The 18,457-nt window shown below is 62.0% G+C and overlaps 2 protein-coding genes across 5 annotated transcripts; both read right to left on the reverse strand.

The window, feature by feature from the left end:
- Positions 1-386: 386 nt before the first annotated feature.
- Positions 387-8,952, reverse strand: Csrnp1 (cysteine and serine rich nuclear protein 1). 4 transcript variants are annotated; one of them, XM_070017467.1, is made up of 5 exons: positions 8,741-8,952; positions 3,845-4,113; positions 3,170-3,429; positions 2,308-2,613; positions 387-1,850 (listed from the first exon to the last, which is right to left on the reverse strand). In XM_070017467.1, the coding sequence occupies exons 2-5, from the start codon at positions 4,032-4,034 to the stop codon at positions 1,074-1,076; spliced, it is 1,533 nt and encodes a 510-aa protein (XP_069873568.1). In that variant the 5' UTR covers positions 4,035-4,113; positions 8,741-8,952; the 3' UTR covers positions 387-1,073. The 4 variants fall into 4 exon arrangements, with proteins under 4 accessions (XP_069873568.1, XP_069873570.1, XP_069873569.1 ...); XM_070017469.1 differs by having other exon boundaries at positions 3,845-4,110; positions 8,741-8,746; XM_070017468.1 differs by lacking the exon at positions 8,741-8,952 and adding an exon at positions 5,056-5,135.
- Positions 8,953-11,054: 2,102 nt separating this feature from the next.
- On the reverse strand, positions 11,055-17,868 carry Xirp1 (xin actin binding repeat containing 1). The gene is made up of 2 exons (XM_070017471.1): positions 17,417-17,868; positions 11,055-15,345 (listed from the first exon to the last, which is right to left on the reverse strand). The coding sequence occupies exon 2, from the start codon at positions 15,323-15,325 to the stop codon at positions 11,468-11,470; it is 3,858 nt and encodes a 1,285-aa protein (XP_069873572.1). The 5' UTR covers positions 15,326-15,345; positions 17,417-17,868; the 3' UTR covers positions 11,055-11,467.
- Positions 17,869-18,457: the final 589 nt, after the last annotated feature.

Raw genomic sequence — 18,457 nt, forward strand, 5'->3', positions numbered from 1 at the left:
CACCTGAGCCACACCACCACGTCTGGCTTTTTCTGACTAGTTCATGGGAGATGAGAATCTCACGGACCTTCCTGCCCTGGGCTGGCTTTGAACCGCGATCCTCTTGATCTCAGCTTCCTGAATCGCTGGGTTGACAATGCGTGAGCCACCAGCGCCCAGCTCCGCTCAGCCTCCCTCCCCGTTAATCTCCAGTGACCCTCTGGGGAGGTAGGGGTTAATGCCCCCCCCCTAGTCCTGTACCCCCCAATTCACAATTCACCTAGCCTGTTAGCTGGCTTCCTGTGTCTAAGCTGCTAGACACTACACTGCACAAGAAATCTCTTCAGTCTCTCCTGGGGTGAACAGGGCCCGCAGTTCTTAGGAATGATGATGATTGATGGTGGTGGTGATGATGATTTCAATTCATTTTTATTGTGTCCCAGGAGACGCAGGCTGGCCAGGCCCTGCCCTGGAGCACGCGAGTTTCTTGGCACAGGTCCACAGAGCGCTGAATAAATTAAGGATTCCTGACATGTCACTAGATGAAAAAACCACAACAGAACGGGAACAAAGGGAAACCAAGACAAATGACATCCAAAATGAAATAAGAAAGCCCTGAAGAGTCACCCCAAAACCAAGAGGAGGTGGTGGTGGGGGGCCTGGGGTGCTGTTCAGATCATTCCAGGCACCGTTGCTCACGCCTGTAATCCCGGCTCCTCCTTGGGAGGCTTGAGATCCGGAGGATCGTGGTTCCAAGCCAGCAGCCCAGGGGCTGGGGAAAGTCCCCAAGGAGCCACCAAGAAGCGGGGGGCGGGGGAGGGAGTGGCACCCTAAGGTAGCTCTCAGTGGTTGAGCGCCAGCCTGGAGCTCGGAAGGGCCCTGAGTTCGAATCCCAGGACTCGACGGGGGGAGAAAAAGACCCAATAAATAAGACGAGTTGCTGGGTTATGTAAAACAGACACAGAAACGGGACACGGGTGACTAGGCCGGTCGAGGACACAGCTCCTTGTTGGGGGACTGGGGGGCCCCCAAACCACAAAATCCAGCAGCAGTGGGGCGCTGGGCTCGGGGGGAGGGGGGCTCCCGATGGCGCATCACAGGGGTGCGGGCTCCACGAGGGAGGTGGCCCCGTGATCGAAGGGCAGGGTGGGCTCCGTGGCCGGATCGGAAAGGCCCAGGAGGGAATCCAGGAAGCCGGGGCTCAGGTCCCCAGGCGTGGGGCCCCCTGGCGGGGTGTGGGGGGCCGGGTACCGGGGCCCCAGGCTGTAGTCAGGCAGGGTCTGGAGCCAGGCGAGTGAGTCACAGCCCGGCTGGGCCGGGGGAGCCCCGGGGGCGCTGTCCGCATCCAGGTTGGCATTCTCATCCCAGATCCCCGGGGGGAGATTCGAACCCGCGAAGCTCTGGGGCCAGTGGGCCGCGCCGAAGACGTCGTTGAAATGGAAGCAGGTGAGGTGATCCAGGGGGTCTCGGCTGGCGGCCTCCTCCTCCTCCTCTTCCTCACCCCACAGCTCACAGGGCTGGAAGGGGGGCGCAGGGTCATCTCCCTGCGTCTCCCCCAAACTGGACGAGGAAGACGAGGCGGTGGAAGAATCCGTCATGTCGCTGCCACGGCTATCTTCCTCCAACTCGCTGCTGCTGCTGCCCCCCAGGAATGGGGGGAGAAGGCCCTGCTCTCCCAGGCCCGGGGGGTGGCTGCCAGCGGGTGCCTCAGTTTCTCCCGGATCGCCGGTGGCTGTGGCCTGCTCCAGCTGCAGCCGGGCCAGGGTGCGCACGAAGTGCGTGTGGACCCGGGCCTGGTTGAACTCCACGCGGCCCTCGGGGTTGGCGCAGCTCTCCCGAGCGCAGCCGCAGGGGAACGACGTGTGGTCCATCTGCGGGGACGAAAAAGGAGAGCTGGGCGAACAGAGGCTGGGAGCGGCGACGCACACCTGTAGTCCCGGCCCGCTCGGGACGCGAGGATCCGAAGGCCCGGATGTGTGAGGTGGCCAGCCGGGGGGGGTGGCAAAGTCCAGGGGGAGGAGGGGGGACACCTGTCACCCGAGGGACCGGGGTGAGGCCACCAGGGTCAGGCTAAGTGGGGAGGCGGAGATCCGGAGGATCGCGGTTCAAACCTGGCCTGGGCAGGAAAGTCCGGGAGACCCTCACGGCCAGCAAACCACCAGGAAACGGGAAGTGGCGCCATAGATAGAGAGATAGATAGATGGGTGCAAGTGGTAGAGCACCCGCTTTGGGGAAAAGCAGCTCTGGGGCAGCGCCCGGGTCCTGAGTTCGAGTCCCAGGACTGGAGGGTGCGTACGCATGTGCATGCACACGTTCGTGGGCACTCACCTGGCACGGGATGCCAGCCAGGCTGCAGCTACAGGTGCGGGGGTCACAGGTGTGGGTACAGTGGCAGCCGCAATCCTCGCGGGCGCGGCGCAGGGCCCGTAGCTCCCGCCTTTCGTCCCGGTCGATCCTGCGGACGCCCGAGGCCCGGAGCAAGGCCCTGCGCTGGCGGGCGGGACAGGGCTGCAGGAAGGCATCGTCCTCCAGGGCGCCCTGGGCCACGGCCGCCTCCAGCGCTTCCTCCACGGAGGCTTCATCCACCATGGGCTCTGGGTTCCAGTCTTCCCTCAGCAGGCCGGCTGCCAGCAGCTGTGTGTGCAAAGGAGCCGTGAGCTGGGGAGTCTTGGGTTGAGCCCGGTGGTGGGGCTTGAACTCAGGGCCTGGGGCGCTGTCCCTGAGCTCTTCAGCTCAAGGCGGGCGCTCTACCTCTTGAACCACGGCGCCGCTTCTGGCTTTTCTGGTGGTTCATGGGAGATCAGAGTCTCACGGACTTGCCTGCCCGGGCTGGCTTTGAACCGCCATCCTCTGGATGAGCACTGGAAGCCAAGCCCGGGTCCAAAAAGCCTATGGGCTTCTCATTTTCCAATCGATTGGCAAAAAGGCAGAAGTGAAGCTGTGGTTCAAGCGGTAGAGCCTTGCTGAGCGTTGAGGCTCACGCCTTCAACCCCAGCTCCTCAGGAGGCTGAGATGGGAGGATCCCAGTTAGAGGCCAAGCCCGGGGCAGGAAAAGCCGGTGAGACTCGGATCGCCAAGAAACCACTGGGAAAAACCAGCCGTGGTGCTGTGGCTCAAGTGGGAGAGCGCCGGCCCAGGCCGTGAGTTCCAGCTCCAGGACTGAGGCTCCTCTTCCCCCAATCCTCCCTACCTTCTGCCTCTGGGCCTCCACGTTTTCCTCCCGCAGCCTCTGGCGCAGCCTTTCCCGGCGGACCCGGGCCTGCTCCAGGGTGAACTCAGCCAGGGAGAAGCGGCGGGTGGTGGTGTGGTAGGGGGCCATGCCCAGCGTGCAGCCGCCCCGTCGGGGGACGCTGGTGAAGCCCTGGCATCGGGGGAAGTAGAAGACGGTGACACCCTCGAAGGCCACGCGGCCCGTGCGGCGGTGGCCAGTGCGTCTGAGGATGGAAAGGGCTGGAAGGCCGGGGGGGGGGGGGGGGGGGGGAGAAAGGGAAGAGGGGGGAGTTACTGGTGTGGGACAGGCAGATCTAGCCACACCCACAAGGGCGAGGGGGGACGGGGGAGGGGGTGGTCGTGGCTCAGGCCTGTCATCCTGGCTTGCTTTGCTCAGGGGAGGCTGAGATCGGAGGATCGTGGTTGGAGGCCAGCCCGGGCAGCGGGAAAGTCCGTGAGACTCTCAATCTCCACCGGAAAACCCCCAAGTGGCGCCAGCGATATGGCTCCAAGGGGGAAGAGCGGCAGCCCGGAGCGCCAAAGGGGCTCAGCCACGGCGCCCAGGCCCTGAGTTCAAGTCCCGCAACTGACCAAAAGGGAGAGAGGGGGAAGGGAGAAGGGGTATGGAGGTTTCCCGGGAAGAGAGCTGACTCACGGGTAAAACTTTTGGGGCTGCACGAATCCTGTCCGGGCTGGGGTCCCCGAACCCACGGCTCCTCGTCAGACCCCCAGGGAGGGGAAGTGGAGGACGTGGAGGAGCAGGAAGGCGGCGAGGAGGAGGAGGAGGAGGAGGAGCAAGAGGAGGGGTCCCCCTCTTCCTCTAACTGGTAGAATTTCCTCTTCATGGCGGCGCTGGGGGGCAGAAATCTCCTCAGCGGCTGGGGCGAGGGGGAGAGGGGGATCGGGGACACGGCGATGAGCCTCCTGGAAAAAGAAGGAAAGTTCTAAGTGTCAGGGAGGTACCACACCACCGCTGACCGGGGAGGCAGCAGCCGCAGGCCCCCGCCACCCAGCCTCATCATTGTTGAGGTGTCTTGGGTTCTTTCCAGCCCGAAAGTTCTAGAACGTTCTAGGGCTCTCTAGAACGTTCTAGGGCTCTCTAGAACGTTCTAGGACTCTCTAGAACGTTCTAGGACTTTCTAGAACTAGGCCAGATCCACAGGAAGAAGCTCTCTTCCCCAGACACATGCCCCCCCCTCCAGGCGGAAACACCGGGCACACGCCTGTCACCCCAGCTACTCGGGAGGCTGAGATCTGGAGAATCGTTGGTTCAAAGCCAGCCTGGGCAGGAAAAGCCTAGAGAGACTCTTTATCTGCAAGGCACCAGCTAAATGCAAGAGAGAGATGGCGCCGTGGCTCAAGGGGTAGAACCCCTCAGCCTTGGGCAGACGATGAATGGAATGGTGCTCGGTTCTGAGTTCGAGCCCCAGGACCGACACCCCCAGCCCCCACAAGTAAAAAGCAGCAGCAGCAACACACAAAAGGGGCATTTTAAACCACCTCCCCCCCCCCCCCAAGCCTTCCTAGGAATCTTCCAGCGAGTCTTGCTCATAGTTTCCTCCAAACCACGCAGAGGGACAAACAGATGGACAGACAAGATGTAGTCTGGCCTAGATCCTTCTCTGACGGGAACCTGGGTTGGTCTGACTCACCAGAGCTGAGTCACCGGTGGCTTCTGTGTGTGTGTGCGTGTGCATGTGCGTGCATGCACCCCACAGACTCTGCAGTCTCCTCTACCCTGGCTCCACCTTCTTCCAGACACACACACACACACACACACCCTAGCTTCCCCTACACCCACAATTCCACAGCCCCCCCCCCCCCCCGCACCGATCCCCCTTGTACAAGCCACAGACTTGAATCTACCTTTCTCTTGTTTGTTTTTGTTTGTGCCAGTCCTGGGGCTTGAACTCAGGGCCTGATTGAGCTCTTTGACTCCGGGCTGTGGTGCTCTACCACCTGAGCCACAGCTCCACTTCCAGCTTTTTTGGTGGTCCGTGGGAGATAAAGGCCTGGCCTTGAACTACGATCCTCCGGATCTCAGCCTCCTGAGTAGCTGGGATGACAGGCGAAAACCAGTGTTTAACTTCCTCTGAAAAACCATCACACCTACAATGTGAGAGAGTAATCCAAAGCGTAGCTCAGAGGACCCAGGAACTACGGCCCGGGCTGGCGCTGGTGACTCACACCTGTCATCCCAGCTTCTCAGGAGGCTGAGATCTGGAGGATCCCGGTTGGAGGCCAACCAACCCAGGGCGGGAAGAAAGTCCGTGAGACTCTGACCTCCCAGGAACCACCAGAAAACCGGAAGTGGGGCCATATATATATGGCTCAAAGTGGTAGAGTGCCAGCCTTGACTGAAAGAGTTCAGGGACAGTGCCCAGGCCCTGAGTTCAAGACCCGGTATAGGCACACACAAGAAGAGGAGGAAGAGGGTGGGGAGGAGGAGGAGGGGGAGACAGAGACAAGGAAGGAAGGAAGGATGGTCGTGAAGGAATCCAGGAAAAAGTGTCAGACAGTGAGTCAGAGGTGGGGGGGATGGGCGCCAGGCTCTGGCCTGTGGCTGGCTTCCCGGGGTGAGCACGCCCCCCCCAATCCTGGAGGAAAGAAGAAAAAGAAAATCCATCCCCAGGAGTGGGCAAAGGGAGGGCTCATACCCACTGGGGGCTGGTGGGGGGCAGACACAGGAAAAAGCCAGAAGTGGCGCTGTGGCTCAAGTGGTAGAGCACCCGCCTTGAGCAGAAGAGCTGAGGGACAGCGCCCAGGCCCTGAGTTCGAGTCCTAGGACCGGCACCAAACAGAAAAACCAAAACGAAGTGACCCCAACTTCTCTTGTTCATCTTGGCCAGTCTCCCCACCCCCTTCAGAAAGGCCCCCCCCTTGCCTGGAATCTCAGGAATGTGTCCTTTGACCCCAGAACCTCAGATGACCAAACTCCCCACCCCCCCATTCACTCAAATCCCCTCTCCTGCCCACCCCCCAATACCTGGAGGGGGGCCCCCCATAAATCTAGGTCCTCAAGAGGGAGGTAATAGGGTGAAAAGAGCATCTAGAAGATTCCTTCCTCTTGAAGCCATAAGAGTTGGGACAGTAGAGGGGGGGGACAGGAAGTGGGGCATGCACAGCTCCCCTCCCCCACTATCTCTCAGAAGCTAATGGGGGGAGGGAGGAGGAGGGGAGGAGGGGACAGCGCCCCAGCTTCAGCCAGGGCCAGGCCCAAAGAACTGATCTATAACTGATAGGTGAACACACCAGCGTGCACATAAATACCTGATGAATAACAACTAACGGCCCTAGCTTGCTTCATTCATTCATTCATTCATTCATTCATTCATTCGTTCATTCATTCATTCATTCGTTCATTCATTCGTTCACTCATTCAGCAAATGTCTTGGGGTAGGGGGAGTACAGGCAGGAGCAACTCCAGGAAAGGGCTCAGGAAGATTTCTAACTAGGGGGTGAAGGAAGGGCTAGAGACAACTCCCCCCCTGCAGATTTCCAAAGCCTGAGGACACAGGAGGGGTGACATGGGGGTGGGAACCCCAGGACACAAGAGAAAGGGGTGACTTGCTTGGAGGAGAGGCAGATGGATGGGTGGATAGATGGATGGATGGGTGGATGGATGGATGGAGGGATGGGTGGATGGATGGATGGGTGGATGGATGAGTGGATGGATGGGTGGATGGATGGATGGGTGGATGGATGGATGGGTGGATGGGTGGATGGATGGATGGGTGGATGGATGGGTGGATGGATGGGTGGATGGATGGATGGGTGGATGGATGGATGGGTGGATGGATGGATGGGTGGATGGGTGGATGGATGGGTGGGTGGATGGATGGATGGATGGATGGATGGATGGGTAGATGGGTAGATGGGTGGATGGGTAGATGGGTGGGGGGTGGACGGACATTTGAGAAGGGGGTGTCACAGATTTGAGATGTTGGGAGAGAGCTGGGAAGGAAGGAGGGGGGCTCCCCTCGGGTGTCAGGAAGTTGTGGGCTGTTGTGTGCCTGCCAAGGAGAGCGGTGACTAAGTGTGGTAACTACGGTGTGGGTCATCTCCAGTCCAAGTGCTGAGCTGGGGGTGGGGGGGGGGAGGAGAGGAAGTTTACCTGCGGGGAGGGGGGAGGGGGGAGCTGGTGTGTACAGCCACCGGCTGGCCCCAGTGACTCACGCTGGTGGTGGCTTGCGGGTGACTATGACTGGGACAAACAGGTGAGTGAGTGCAGGACACAATCCCTCCCTTTCCTGGAGGGGGGGGTGTTCTGTGACTCACCCCCCTACCCTCAGCTCACCCCTCCTGCCCTCCCTCCCTCCCTCCCTCCATCTATCTATCTGTCCATCTATCCACCCACCTGTCCATCTGTCCATCCATCCATCCCTCCATCTACCCATCCCTCCATCTACCCATCCCTCCATCCACTCATCCATCCATCCATCCATCCACTTATCCATCCATCTACCCATCTACCCATCCATCCATCCACCCATCCATCCATCTACCCATCTACCCATCTACCCATCCATCCATCCACCCATCCACCCATCCACCCATCTACCCATCCATCCATCCACCCATCCACCCATCCACCCATCCACCCATCCACCCATCCATCCACCCACCCATCCATCCACCCACCCATCCATCCACCCATCCATCCATCCACCCATCCATCCACCCATCCATCCATCCATCCATCCACCCATCCATCCACCCACCCATCCATCCATCCATCCATCCACCCATCCATCCACCCATCCATCCACCCATCCATCCACCCATCCACCCATCCACCCATCCACCCATCCATCCATCCCTCCATCCACTCATCCATTTACCATCTATCAATCCATCCATCCTTCTATTCATCCATCCCTCCAACCTTCCATCTATCCATCCATCCAGTGATCACCTATCGATCCATTCATCATCTATCTATCCCTCCATCCATTAATCCATTCATCAGGAATCCCATGAATCCTCCAACCATCCATGAAACCCTTCATCCATGGATCATCTTATCTGTCATCGACCCACCCATCCATCCAACTCTTCCACCCCCTCCCCCCCCGGGTGGGGATGGGGGGGCCAAGGAGAAGGAAGAGGTGCGTGTGTGTGCGCGCGCACGCTGGAAGGAGAAGTCACCCGTGTCACCTGCTCCGGCCACGCGAGTAACTTAAAAAAAAAAAAGTTCTCCAGCCACAACTGGGTCAAAAGGGAGGAAAGCACGCGCGCATGCGCACTGTACACACCTCCCCCCCGGGGGTGCAGCCCGGACCCCCTCCCGCCCCCCCCCACACACACCTCGCAGGGGGATCTGGGGGTGCGGGTGAGGAGGAGGGGGGGGTGTCCCTGTCAAAACTGGGGCGGGGAGGGGGAGGGGAGGCGGGCCCCTCCCCCACACCCCTCCCCCCTCCCCTGAGAGGCGGAACCCCTCCCGTGGCGCAGCAGCGGGGTGCGGGGTCAGAGGTCAGGGGTCAGGGAGGTCGGGGGGGGGACGAGGCCCCGCGATGCAGCCCCCCCTCCCCCGCCAACACTCGGGGCTCACCTGCGATCGCAGCGTCCGCCGGGGTGTCCCCCCCCCGCTCCACGGCTCTCCCCGGGCTCCGAGCGCGCGCTCGGTGTCGTCCCGGCTCCCGGCTGCGTCCGCCCGGCTCGGCGGCGGCGGGAGACTGGCCGTGCCCGGCTCCGCCCGCCGCGCCGCCTCCGCCGGCAGTGGAAAACTCCGCGGCTCCGCGCGACTGACTCACGGCCGGGCCGCCCGCCAGGCCGGCTGCCCTCCGCAGCCCCGCCCCGCAGCGCGGCCACGCCCCCCGGCGCGGCTCATTGGCCCGCGGCCCGCAGGCCACGCCTCCCTGACGCACGCCCATTGGCCTGTCGGCCCCCAGGGCCACGCCTCTCCGCAGGCCAGCCTTTCCGTGCGTAACCCCCTCCCCGGAAGCCACGCCTCCTCATTCCGGCCATTCCCGCCCCCCCATGCCACGCCCCTCCCTCCTCCAGTCACGCCCCTCCAGAAAACCCATTACGTAGGCCGGGAAGCCACGCCCCTTTCCCTTTCCCTTTCCGTGGTCCTTCTAGCCACGCCCCTCGGACCAGCCCATTGGCCCTAGCCCCAGGAAGCCCCTGGAGGCCACGCCCCGCTCCCCTCAGGCCACGCCCACTCCCCCCCTCCTCGCGTTCCCGTGCTCTGCTTTCTCCTGCACACACTTTGGATTCCGGGAATCAATGAGGGATCAGGCACATCCGGGACTTTCTGGGAATTCTTGTTCTTTCGCGTAAGAGACCTCTGGCCGGGGAGGGGCGTGGCAGGGGGCGTGGCCTCGGGCGGGACGCCGTCCGCGGCAGGGGGCGGAGCTCTGGTGGGGCGTGGGGCGTGGCTTGGAGGGACGTGACGCCCGTCGTGGAGGCGGGGCTTCGTGAGTGCTGCGTGCCACCGACGCTGGGGGGCTGACGCTCGTGGGGGCGTGGCCCTGGGGAGGCGGTGACGCCGGAGAGACGGTGCTCGGATTGGAGGAGAGGCAGGGCGGGTCATTTGGGGGGCGTGGTTTGCAGTTGGAGGCGTGGCTCGGGGGAGGAGAGCTCTAGGTACTTCGGAGGCGGAGGCTGAGGGTTCAAAGCCCGCCCAGGAAGAAAACTGTGAGACGATCTCCAGTTAACCAGCCAGATGCCACACACGACCCCAGCAAGGAGGGCGCCCCAGCTCTGAGTTCCTGCCCCAGGAATGGCACAAATTAAAGAATAAGAGAAAGAAATGACTTTACAGGCAGGAGCCACGGGTACCCTTCCGCTTTAGCTCCTAATTCCTTTAAAACTGAGAGATAGGGGAGATGCAAAGGCCCTGGGGCCAGGGAGGGGAGGGGGCGGGGCCGCAGATGCAAAGGCCCTGGGGCCAGGAAATCCATCAGCTTGTGGAGTTCTGAACTGGGCCCCTGAGAAGCGTGAGTCAGGGGCTGACAGGAGGGAGTTAGGGAGAGGGGTGAGTCACACTAGTCGGGCAGGCCTGGGAGTTTCCGTGTCAGGCAAGGGGGAGTGCGGGAGATGATGACGATCTGGAAAGTTCTCTCTGAAGGGAGGGGGGGGCTGCTGCCAGAGGACACAGGCCTCGGGGTGGCGTGATGGATGACTGAAGTGCACCCCGACCCGGGCAGGGTCCAGCCCCCTCGGTGCAGATCCGGATCCGCATCCTTTTGGGATTCTAGAAAGAGAAGAAGAAAAAAAAAAAAAAAGAACCAAGGCCCAGGCAGCACGGCGCATGCGCCGCGGCCGGGCGTCGGGGGCGTCTCCGTGGTCATGGCAACGAGCCTGCGCCCAGCGCCTGCCTGGTGTCTCCTAGCAACCGCGCGCGCCGTCCCCGTCGCCCTGGCAACGGCGGCTGGGAGCGAAACCACGCCTCCCTGGGGCCCCCGGAAGGGGCGTGGCCTCGCGAGGGAGGGGGTGTGGCTTGCTCCGCCTCAGGCCTCACCCAAGCGTCCAGGCCCAATAGGCCCCTGCCCGCCCTGGTGTGTGTGTGTGTGTGTGTGTGCACACGCGTGTGCACGAGTGTGCACGTGTGTGTGTGCTGGTATTAAGGTTTGCACTCGAGAGTGTGGGCTCCTCTATCCTTTACGCTTCCTTCACTCAAGGCTGGTGCTTTACCACTTGAGCCACGCCTCAGCCCCTGGCTTTTGTTTTGGTAGGGGGATCAGGAGTTTTCTGCCTGGGGCCTGGCTTCGAACCTCCATCCTCAGCTCCCAGCTGTCTTTTTTATGTGTGTGTGTGCCCATGCTGGGACTTGAACTCAGGGCCTGGGCTCTGTCTTTGAGCGCTTTTGCTATTCTTGAGGCTGGCGCTCGACCGCTTGACCCACACGACTCCACTTCTGGTTTTATTTAGTAATTGCTCTTTATTTTTGTGCAGGTTCGTTGGAGATCAGGGGATTTGTCTGCCTGCAGCTGGCTTTGAACCACGATCCTCTATGATTCCAGCCTCCCGAAGACTGTAGAAACTAGACGTGGAGGCTCAGAACGTTCTGGACCGATGGCCCAAGTGGCCTGCTTTCCAGGTCTGGGGAACCAGGAGATCCATTCTCCTGGATCTCACCTGGAGATCCATTCACTTCGCTACTGAGGGGTGGCAGGGAGGGGGTTGGGGGACTTCATTGGAGAATGTGCAGGTTGGGGTATTCCTGAGATGCTGGGTCTTGCTTCTAGAAGGTTCTGGAATCTTCCAGGAGATTCTGGAAGTCGCCGGGGTTCTCGTTATCGGCCTGGCCATGTCCCCCCCCCCTGATGTCATCCTAGAACTCACAGCCACCTCCATCCAGGGGGGCTGTGGTCTGGGCAGGGGACTGAGAATGTGTCCGGCTGGAAGGTGGGGGTATGTTGGCCAGGTGTGCAGGTTTGGGGGGTACCGGTGGCTTCTTCCTGGGTGGCCGGGCGGCATCTGCCTTGGGGGTGTCCATCTGTACCCCTCCAGGGTGGCTTTGGCCAGCAGGAGGCTCGCTGGGGGTCTGAAGAAGGGGGTTGTGCAGGCCGACCGCGTTCCTCTGGATCGCATCTCCACCATGGCCGCCTGGGAGGGCAGGCCGGGGCCTGGTCGTGGCAGCTGGGTGAGCAGAAAGCGGGGGTACCGAGGCCTGATCACAGGGCTGCAGGCGGGGCCCCGCCGTCTGGGGCTCGGGGGGAGAGGGGCCCACCCCACAGGGGCCCTCGGGGTGAGCAGTGTAGACGCCGTCTTGAACAGCGCCCCTGGGTGGTAAATCCGGTCCCCCACTGACCTCTGGGATCTCGGGGTCCCCTCCTGCCCCGGGCCTGAAGTGTTCACCCGGGGGGACCCCAGGGGTGGTGGCTGGGGTGTGGGGAAGCCCGTGGTGCGTGTGCGTGGCAGGGACTACAGGAGTGCGTTGCAGGGGGTGTCTGTCCAGCGCGTGCTGACGCAGGCCCTTGGCCTCAGCCACGGCCTCCCGCAGGTTCTGTAGGGCTCCTTGGAGATCGGGGGCCTCCACCAGGACCCCACCGCTGCCCAGAACCTCCTTGGCTCCCCGGGTCTCCCCCTCGGGGCCTTCTGGAAGGTTCTGTCCGGAGGAAGTGACCTCACCCTGTTCAAAAAGCCAGGTGAATTTGCACACGGGTGGGGTGAGCCCAGGATCCGGGTGGGTTCTAGAACTTTCTGCCTCCTCCTCTTCCTCCTTCTCTGGAGACTGGCAGATCTCTTGGTGGCGACACACCTGCCCAGAAGGGATATGAACCCGGCTCCAGCTCCTGACCAGCCCCGGCCGGCAGGAGGCCTGCAGGGGCTCCGTGTCGAACACGTGTCTGTCTGTCTGTCCGTGCCCGCCTTCCACCAGTTCGACTTGCAAGTGTCGTTCCCCGCCGCTGTCCACCGGGTCCTGAGTTCCGGGCTGGAACAGCCACGTGCAAGAGGTCTCTGATCCCCGCGTGGCCGACGATGCGCCCACGGGACACGTCTCGAACAACCACCGGATGGTTGGCATGGTGTCCGGTGGGGCGCCCTCTCTCTCTTCCCGCTGGGGCTGTGCGTGGATCGTGGCTAGGGGCTGGGTCTCGAAGAGCCACTGGGCAGTGGCCACATCACCACTCTTCACTTGCCTTGTGATGCCTCGAACAACATTCACTTTATCAGGACTACCCCCTAGCTGGTCCAACGGCCGAGTCTCAAACATCCACCTGTAACCCCAGCCGTCGCCCCCAAGCACCTGCTCTCTGCTGTCGGAGGTCAGGGCGTACAGCCGGCCTCTGCCATCCTGCATGGCGTACACGGGGTTGCCAGGATCCTGGGATGACCTTGAAGCGGTCTCTCCTGTTCCTGCCCTAGTAATATTCCCCGGGATGGAAGAAAACTCGTCCTGGCCACCAATCTTATCCAGAGGAAGAGTCTCGAAGAGATGCTGAAAGGCTTTTACGTCCCCCTTCAACGTGTCTTCCTGGGGGGCATCTGGAGCTGGGGACCCCTCCCCTCCTTGGCCCCCCACTTTCTGGAGCTCACCCATTTGAACCTGGGGTGTGAAACCATCCAGGGGTGTGGTCTCGAATAACCACAGGGTCGATCGGACGTGGCCGGGGGGGACGGCTTCCCTGGGTGGGGGGTGCGCCTCCATCTCTGATTCCTCTCCTTCATTTTCTTCTCCTCTCAGTGTATCCAGGGGCCGGGTCTCGAACAGCTGGCGCTGCCGTCGAACCCCGGGCCCGTCGAGGATGAGATCTGGAGATGCCTGGAAATGCCGCTCGTCCACCACCACCTCCCGGATGGCGTCCAGGGGCTGCGTCTCGAACACCCACTGCATGGCGCTGACATCGGGCCCGGCCCCCTCCTCCAGGGAGATGCCCCGGATCACCCGCACCCGGCCCGGGTCTTCCTGGAAGGCATCCAGGGGCCTGGTCTCGAACAGCCAGCGGGCGGCCCTGACGGTGTGGCTGCGGATCTCCTCCCTGCAGGCCGCCCGCACCTCGTGCATGGCGCCCCGGGCGTCCCGCAGCGCGCACAGCGGCTGCGTCTGAAACAGCGCCACCGTGGTCTTCACATCACCCCGCAGCTCCTGAAGCTCCGCCCGCAGCTCCAGGGGGCTGGGGTCCTGCAGGGAGGGGCGCGACCCCAGCCGGTCCAGCGGCCGCGTCTCAAAGAGCTTTCTGGTGGCCTGAACATCCCCTTTGGCCACAGTGCTGCTGCTGCTGCTGGTGCCGGTGTCCATTGGTGATGTCTGACCTGTCATGGCATGTGTTGTGACACTTGGTGGCTCCACTGGTGATGTCTGGCCTGTTGTTGCATCTATTGGTGCTGTCTGGCCTGTCATCGTCTGTGTCATCACACGCGGTGGCTCCATTGGTGATGTCTGGCCAGTCATGGCATGTGTCATGGCACTTGGTGACTCCATTGGTAATGTCTGGCCAGTCATTGTCTGTGTCATCACACGCGGTGGCTCCATTGGTGATGTCTGGCCAGTCATCACATGTGTCTTGGCACTTGGTGGCTCCATTGGTGTTGTCTGGCCTGTTGCATCCATTGGTGATGTCTGGCCTGTCATTGTCTGTGTCATCGCACTCAGTGGCTCCATTGGTGATGTCTGGCCAGTCATGGCATGTGTCTTGGCACTCAGTGGCTCCATTGGTGATGTCTGGCCAGTCATGGCATGTGTCTTGGCACTCAGTGGCTCCATTGGTGATGTCTGGCCTGTCATGGCATGTGTCTTGGCACTTGGTGGCTCCATTGGTGATGTCTGGCCAGTCATGGCATGTGTCTTGGCACTTGGTGGCCCCATTGGTGATGTCTGGCTAGTCATGGCATGTGTCTTAGCACTCAGTGGCTCCATTGGTGATGTCTGACCAGTCATGGCATGTGTCTTGGCACTCGGTGGCTCCATTGGTGATGTCTGGCCAGTCATCACATGTGTCTTGGCAGTTGGTGGCTCCATTGGTGATGTCTGGCCAGTCATCACATGTGTCTTGGCAGTTGGTGGCTCCATTGGTGATGTCTGGCCAGTCATGGCATGTGTCTTGGCACTTGGTGGCTCCATTGGTGATGTCTGGCCAGTCATCGCATGTGTCTTGGCACTCGGTGGCTCCATTGGTGATGTCTGGCCAGTCATGGCATGTGTCTTGGCACTCAGTGGCTCCATTGGTGATGTCTGGCCAGTCATGGCATGTGTCTTGGCACTTGGTGGCTCCATTGGTGATGTCTGGCCAGTCATCGCATGTGTCTTGGCACTTGGTGGCTCCATTGGTGATGTCTGGCCTGTGGCCACAGGTGGTGGCTGTGTCTCGCACCCACGTTGGGCTGCGTGGTCATGGACGCCAGGCGTTGGCTGGGGCCGGGTCGGGTCCTGGGGTGGGCGTGCGGTGACGGAGCCCTCCTCAAGCCCCCTGGAGGCGCCCTGCACGGGGCCCCCGGGCTCCGGCCCATCGTGGGCCCCGATGGCGTCCAGCCTGCAGTTCTCAAAGATCCAGCACAGGCCCCGGACGTCGCCATTGGCCGGCTCCACGGGGCCCAGCACGGCGGCCAGGTCCCGGGCCACCGCCTCGGCCAGCGGCCCCCGCAGCGCGGGGTGCATGCGCCGGGACAGGCGGCGCAGCTCCAGGGGGAGGCCCGCCCGAGGAGGCCGCGGGGGCAGAGGCCCCGGACAGCTGTCCGCGGAGGACATGGTGACGGGTGGGCGCTGGCCTGCAGAGAGGAGAGGACGGGAGTGAGGGCAACTGCTCTCCCTCCCTCCCTCCCTCCCTCCTCTTTCCTTTTTCGTTCTCTTCCTTCCCTCCCTCCCTCCTTCCTTCCCTCCTTCTTTCCCTCCTTTCCTTCTTTCTCTTCCCTCCTTCCTTCCTTCCCTCCCTCCTTCCCTCTCTCCTTTCCTTGTATCCCTCCCTTCTTCCTTCCTTCCCGCCTTCCCTCCCTCCCTCCCTTCCTTCCCTCCTTCCCTTTTTTCTTGCCCTCCCTCCTTCCCTCCCTCCTTCCTTCCATCCCTCCCTTCCTACCTTCCTTCCCTCCTTCCCTCCCTTCCTTCCCTCCCTCCCTTTCTTCCTTCTCTCCCTCCCTCTTTCCCTTCCTTCCCTCCCTCCCTCCTTCCCTCCCTCCCTCCCTCCTTCCTTCCTTCCTTCTTTTGCACCTTCCCTCTTTCTTCCTTCCCTCCTTCCCTTTCTCCCTTCCTCACTTCCTTCCTTCCTTCCCTCCCTTCCTCCTTCCTTCCTTCCTTTTTTCCTTCCTTCCTTCCCTCCCTCCTTCCTTCCTTCCTTCTTCCTTCCTTTTCTCCTTCCTTCCTTCCTTCCTTCCTTCCTTCCTTCCTTTTTTCCTTCCTTCCTTCCTTCTTTTGCTCCTTCCCTCTTTCCTTCCTTCCCTCCTTCCCTCCCTCCCTCCCTTCCTTCCTTCCTTCTTTCCTTCTCTTGCTCCTTCCCTCTTTCCTTCCTTCCCTCCTTCCCTCCCCTCCCTCCTTTCCCTGCCCCAGGCTGGCTTTGACCCACAATCCTCAGCTTTCAGCCTCCTGAGGACGCGCCAGGCGTGAGGCCATTTTTTTCTTGCATCTCCAACAAGAGAGACCCAAAGTCTCCCGGGTGTGTGTGGGGGGGACATTGGAAGTACCCCTCCACCTTCTCTGTCCTTTCTCCCCCTGCCAGGGAAAGCAGGGGCCCCCTGAGCTCAGGAACCCCCGCCCCCATGTTGGAGGCTGAGTTTCCCCAGGGAGATGAAGTTCCCCACACCGGACACGAGAGGGCACGCGTGCCCCAAGGGAAGAGGCTCCCCGGAAAACGGCCTGTGACTGGTGTGTGTGTGTGTGTGTGTGTGTGTGTGAGAGAGAGAGAGAGAGAGAGAGAGAGAGAGAGAGAGAGAGAGAGAGAGAGAGAGAGAGAGAGAGAGGGAGTCTCATGGACTTTCCCACCCCAGGCTGGCTCTGACCCACGATCCTCCGGATCTCAGCCTCCCTGAGTGGCGGGGATGATGGGTGTGATGGCTGTTTTATCCGCTTTCTGGCAGGTGTTGCAACAATCCCCAGAGACCAAAGTCGTCACTGGGGAAGAATGGGAAACACGCACCCCACCTTCCCCCCGACACACCCCATGCCCTGACCCACAGCTAAATATAGCCGAGGTCCCGGCCTGGGAAAAGCTATTTCTACACTTAGTGCTCGGGAGGGGGGAGGAGGGTGGACGGGGCCCAGGTCATCTCCCCTGCCCCACGGGAGATCAGAGGCTCACAGACTTTCCTGCCCCGGCTGGCCTGGGACCTCGATCCTCCGGATCTCTGCCTCCTGAACACCTCCCACCACCCATGACCATTTGTCTCCCTGCCCAGGGCTCTGTGCAGATTTGGCCTGAGGCCGTATGCACCAAGATTCTCAGGCTGTCCACCAAGCTGAGCTGGCCCAGGCTAGCCCCAGGTTCAGGGAGGCAGGCAGGTCCCAAAAGCCCTTCTAGATTCTTCCTCGGGAGCCCTGGCCACCAAGGCAGAGAGTTTTAACTCTCTCCTCCATCTGCATGCATTTCTGTCTCTGCCAGCCTCTGCCAGGCCCACGTGGACATCCACCCGAGGGACCGAGGGCCAGGCTCGGGGCTCAGGCCTGCCACCCCGGCTCCTCAGGAGGCTGAGATCTGGAGGACCATGGTTCGAGGCCAGCCCGGGACAGGGAAGCCCCGTGAAGTGCTGATCTCCCTTGAAACACTGGCTGGACCCACAGAGGGATGGTGGGGAGTGGCATCACACCAGACTCATGCTGGAAAGTTCTGGGGGGCAGGGGGTAAGGACTTACCGGGGTCCTGTGTGTGCTGGGTGTGGCCTGTGTCCCAGCTGGCCCTGGGTTTGGGGATCTGATGCTCACACTGGCCCTGTGTTGGGGGGTCCGGTGCTCAGGCTGGCCTGGGTTGGGGGGTCCGATGTTCAGGCTGGCCTGGGTTGGGGGGGTCCGATGTTCAGGCTGGCCTGTGTTGGGGGGTCCGATGTTCAGGCTGGCCTGTGTTGGGGGGTCTGGTGCTCAGGCTGGCCTGGGTTTGGGGGTCCAGTGCTCAGGCTGGCCTGTGTTGGGGGGTCCGATGCTCAGGCTGGCCTGGGTTGGGGGGTCCGGTGCTCAGGCTGGCCTGGGTTTGGGGGTCCGATGTTCAGGCTGGCCTGTGTTGGGGGGTCCGGTGCTCCTGGCTGGCCCTGGGTTCGGGGGTTCCGGTGCTGCGGCTCGGGGCGCTGCTCTGCCCCGCCGTCCGCAGCCGCCTTTATGGGGTGCTGGGCAGGGGCGGCGGCCGGTGACGGGGCAGCTATGTTGGGAGCATTAGGTGACTCGGTTATTTTTGGGACTCTTAGAAGTGACTCTGCCATCCGGGACAGGGGGGCGGGGGGGGGGGGGGCAGGGGAGGGGGGAGAGGAGGGGGGATGGAAAGGGGGGGAGGGGAGGGGGAGGGACAGAGAGAGGGGGTCAGGAGAGGGGAGGGGTCAGGGGAGGGGAGGGGGTCAGGAGAGGGGAGGGGGTGAGGGGAGGGGAGGGGGGTGAGGGGAGGGGAGGGGGGTGAGGGGAGGGGAGGGGGTTCAGGGAAAGAGAGGGGGTCAGGGGAGGGGAGGGGTAAGGAGAGGGGAGGGGTAAGGAGAGGGGAGGGGTCAGAGGAGGGGAGGGGTCAGGGGAGGGAGGGGGTCAGGGGAGGGGAGGGGTTCAGGGGAGGGGAGGGTGTCAGGGGAGGGAGGGGGTCAGGGGAGGGGGTCAGGGGAGGGGAGGGGTAAGGAGAGGGGAGGGGTAAGGAGAGGGGAGGGGTCAGAGGAGGGGAGGGGGTCAGGGGAGGGAGGGGTTCAGGGGAGGGGAGGGTGTCAG

This window comes from Dipodomys merriami, unplaced genomic scaffold (genome assembly GCF_024711535.1).
Source record: "Dipodomys merriami isolate MVZ:Mamm:240054 unplaced genomic scaffold, mDipMer1.0.p SCAF_125, whole genome shotgun sequence".
Lineage (NCBI taxonomy): Eukaryota > Metazoa > Chordata > Mammalia > Rodentia > Heteromyidae > Dipodomys > Dipodomys merriami.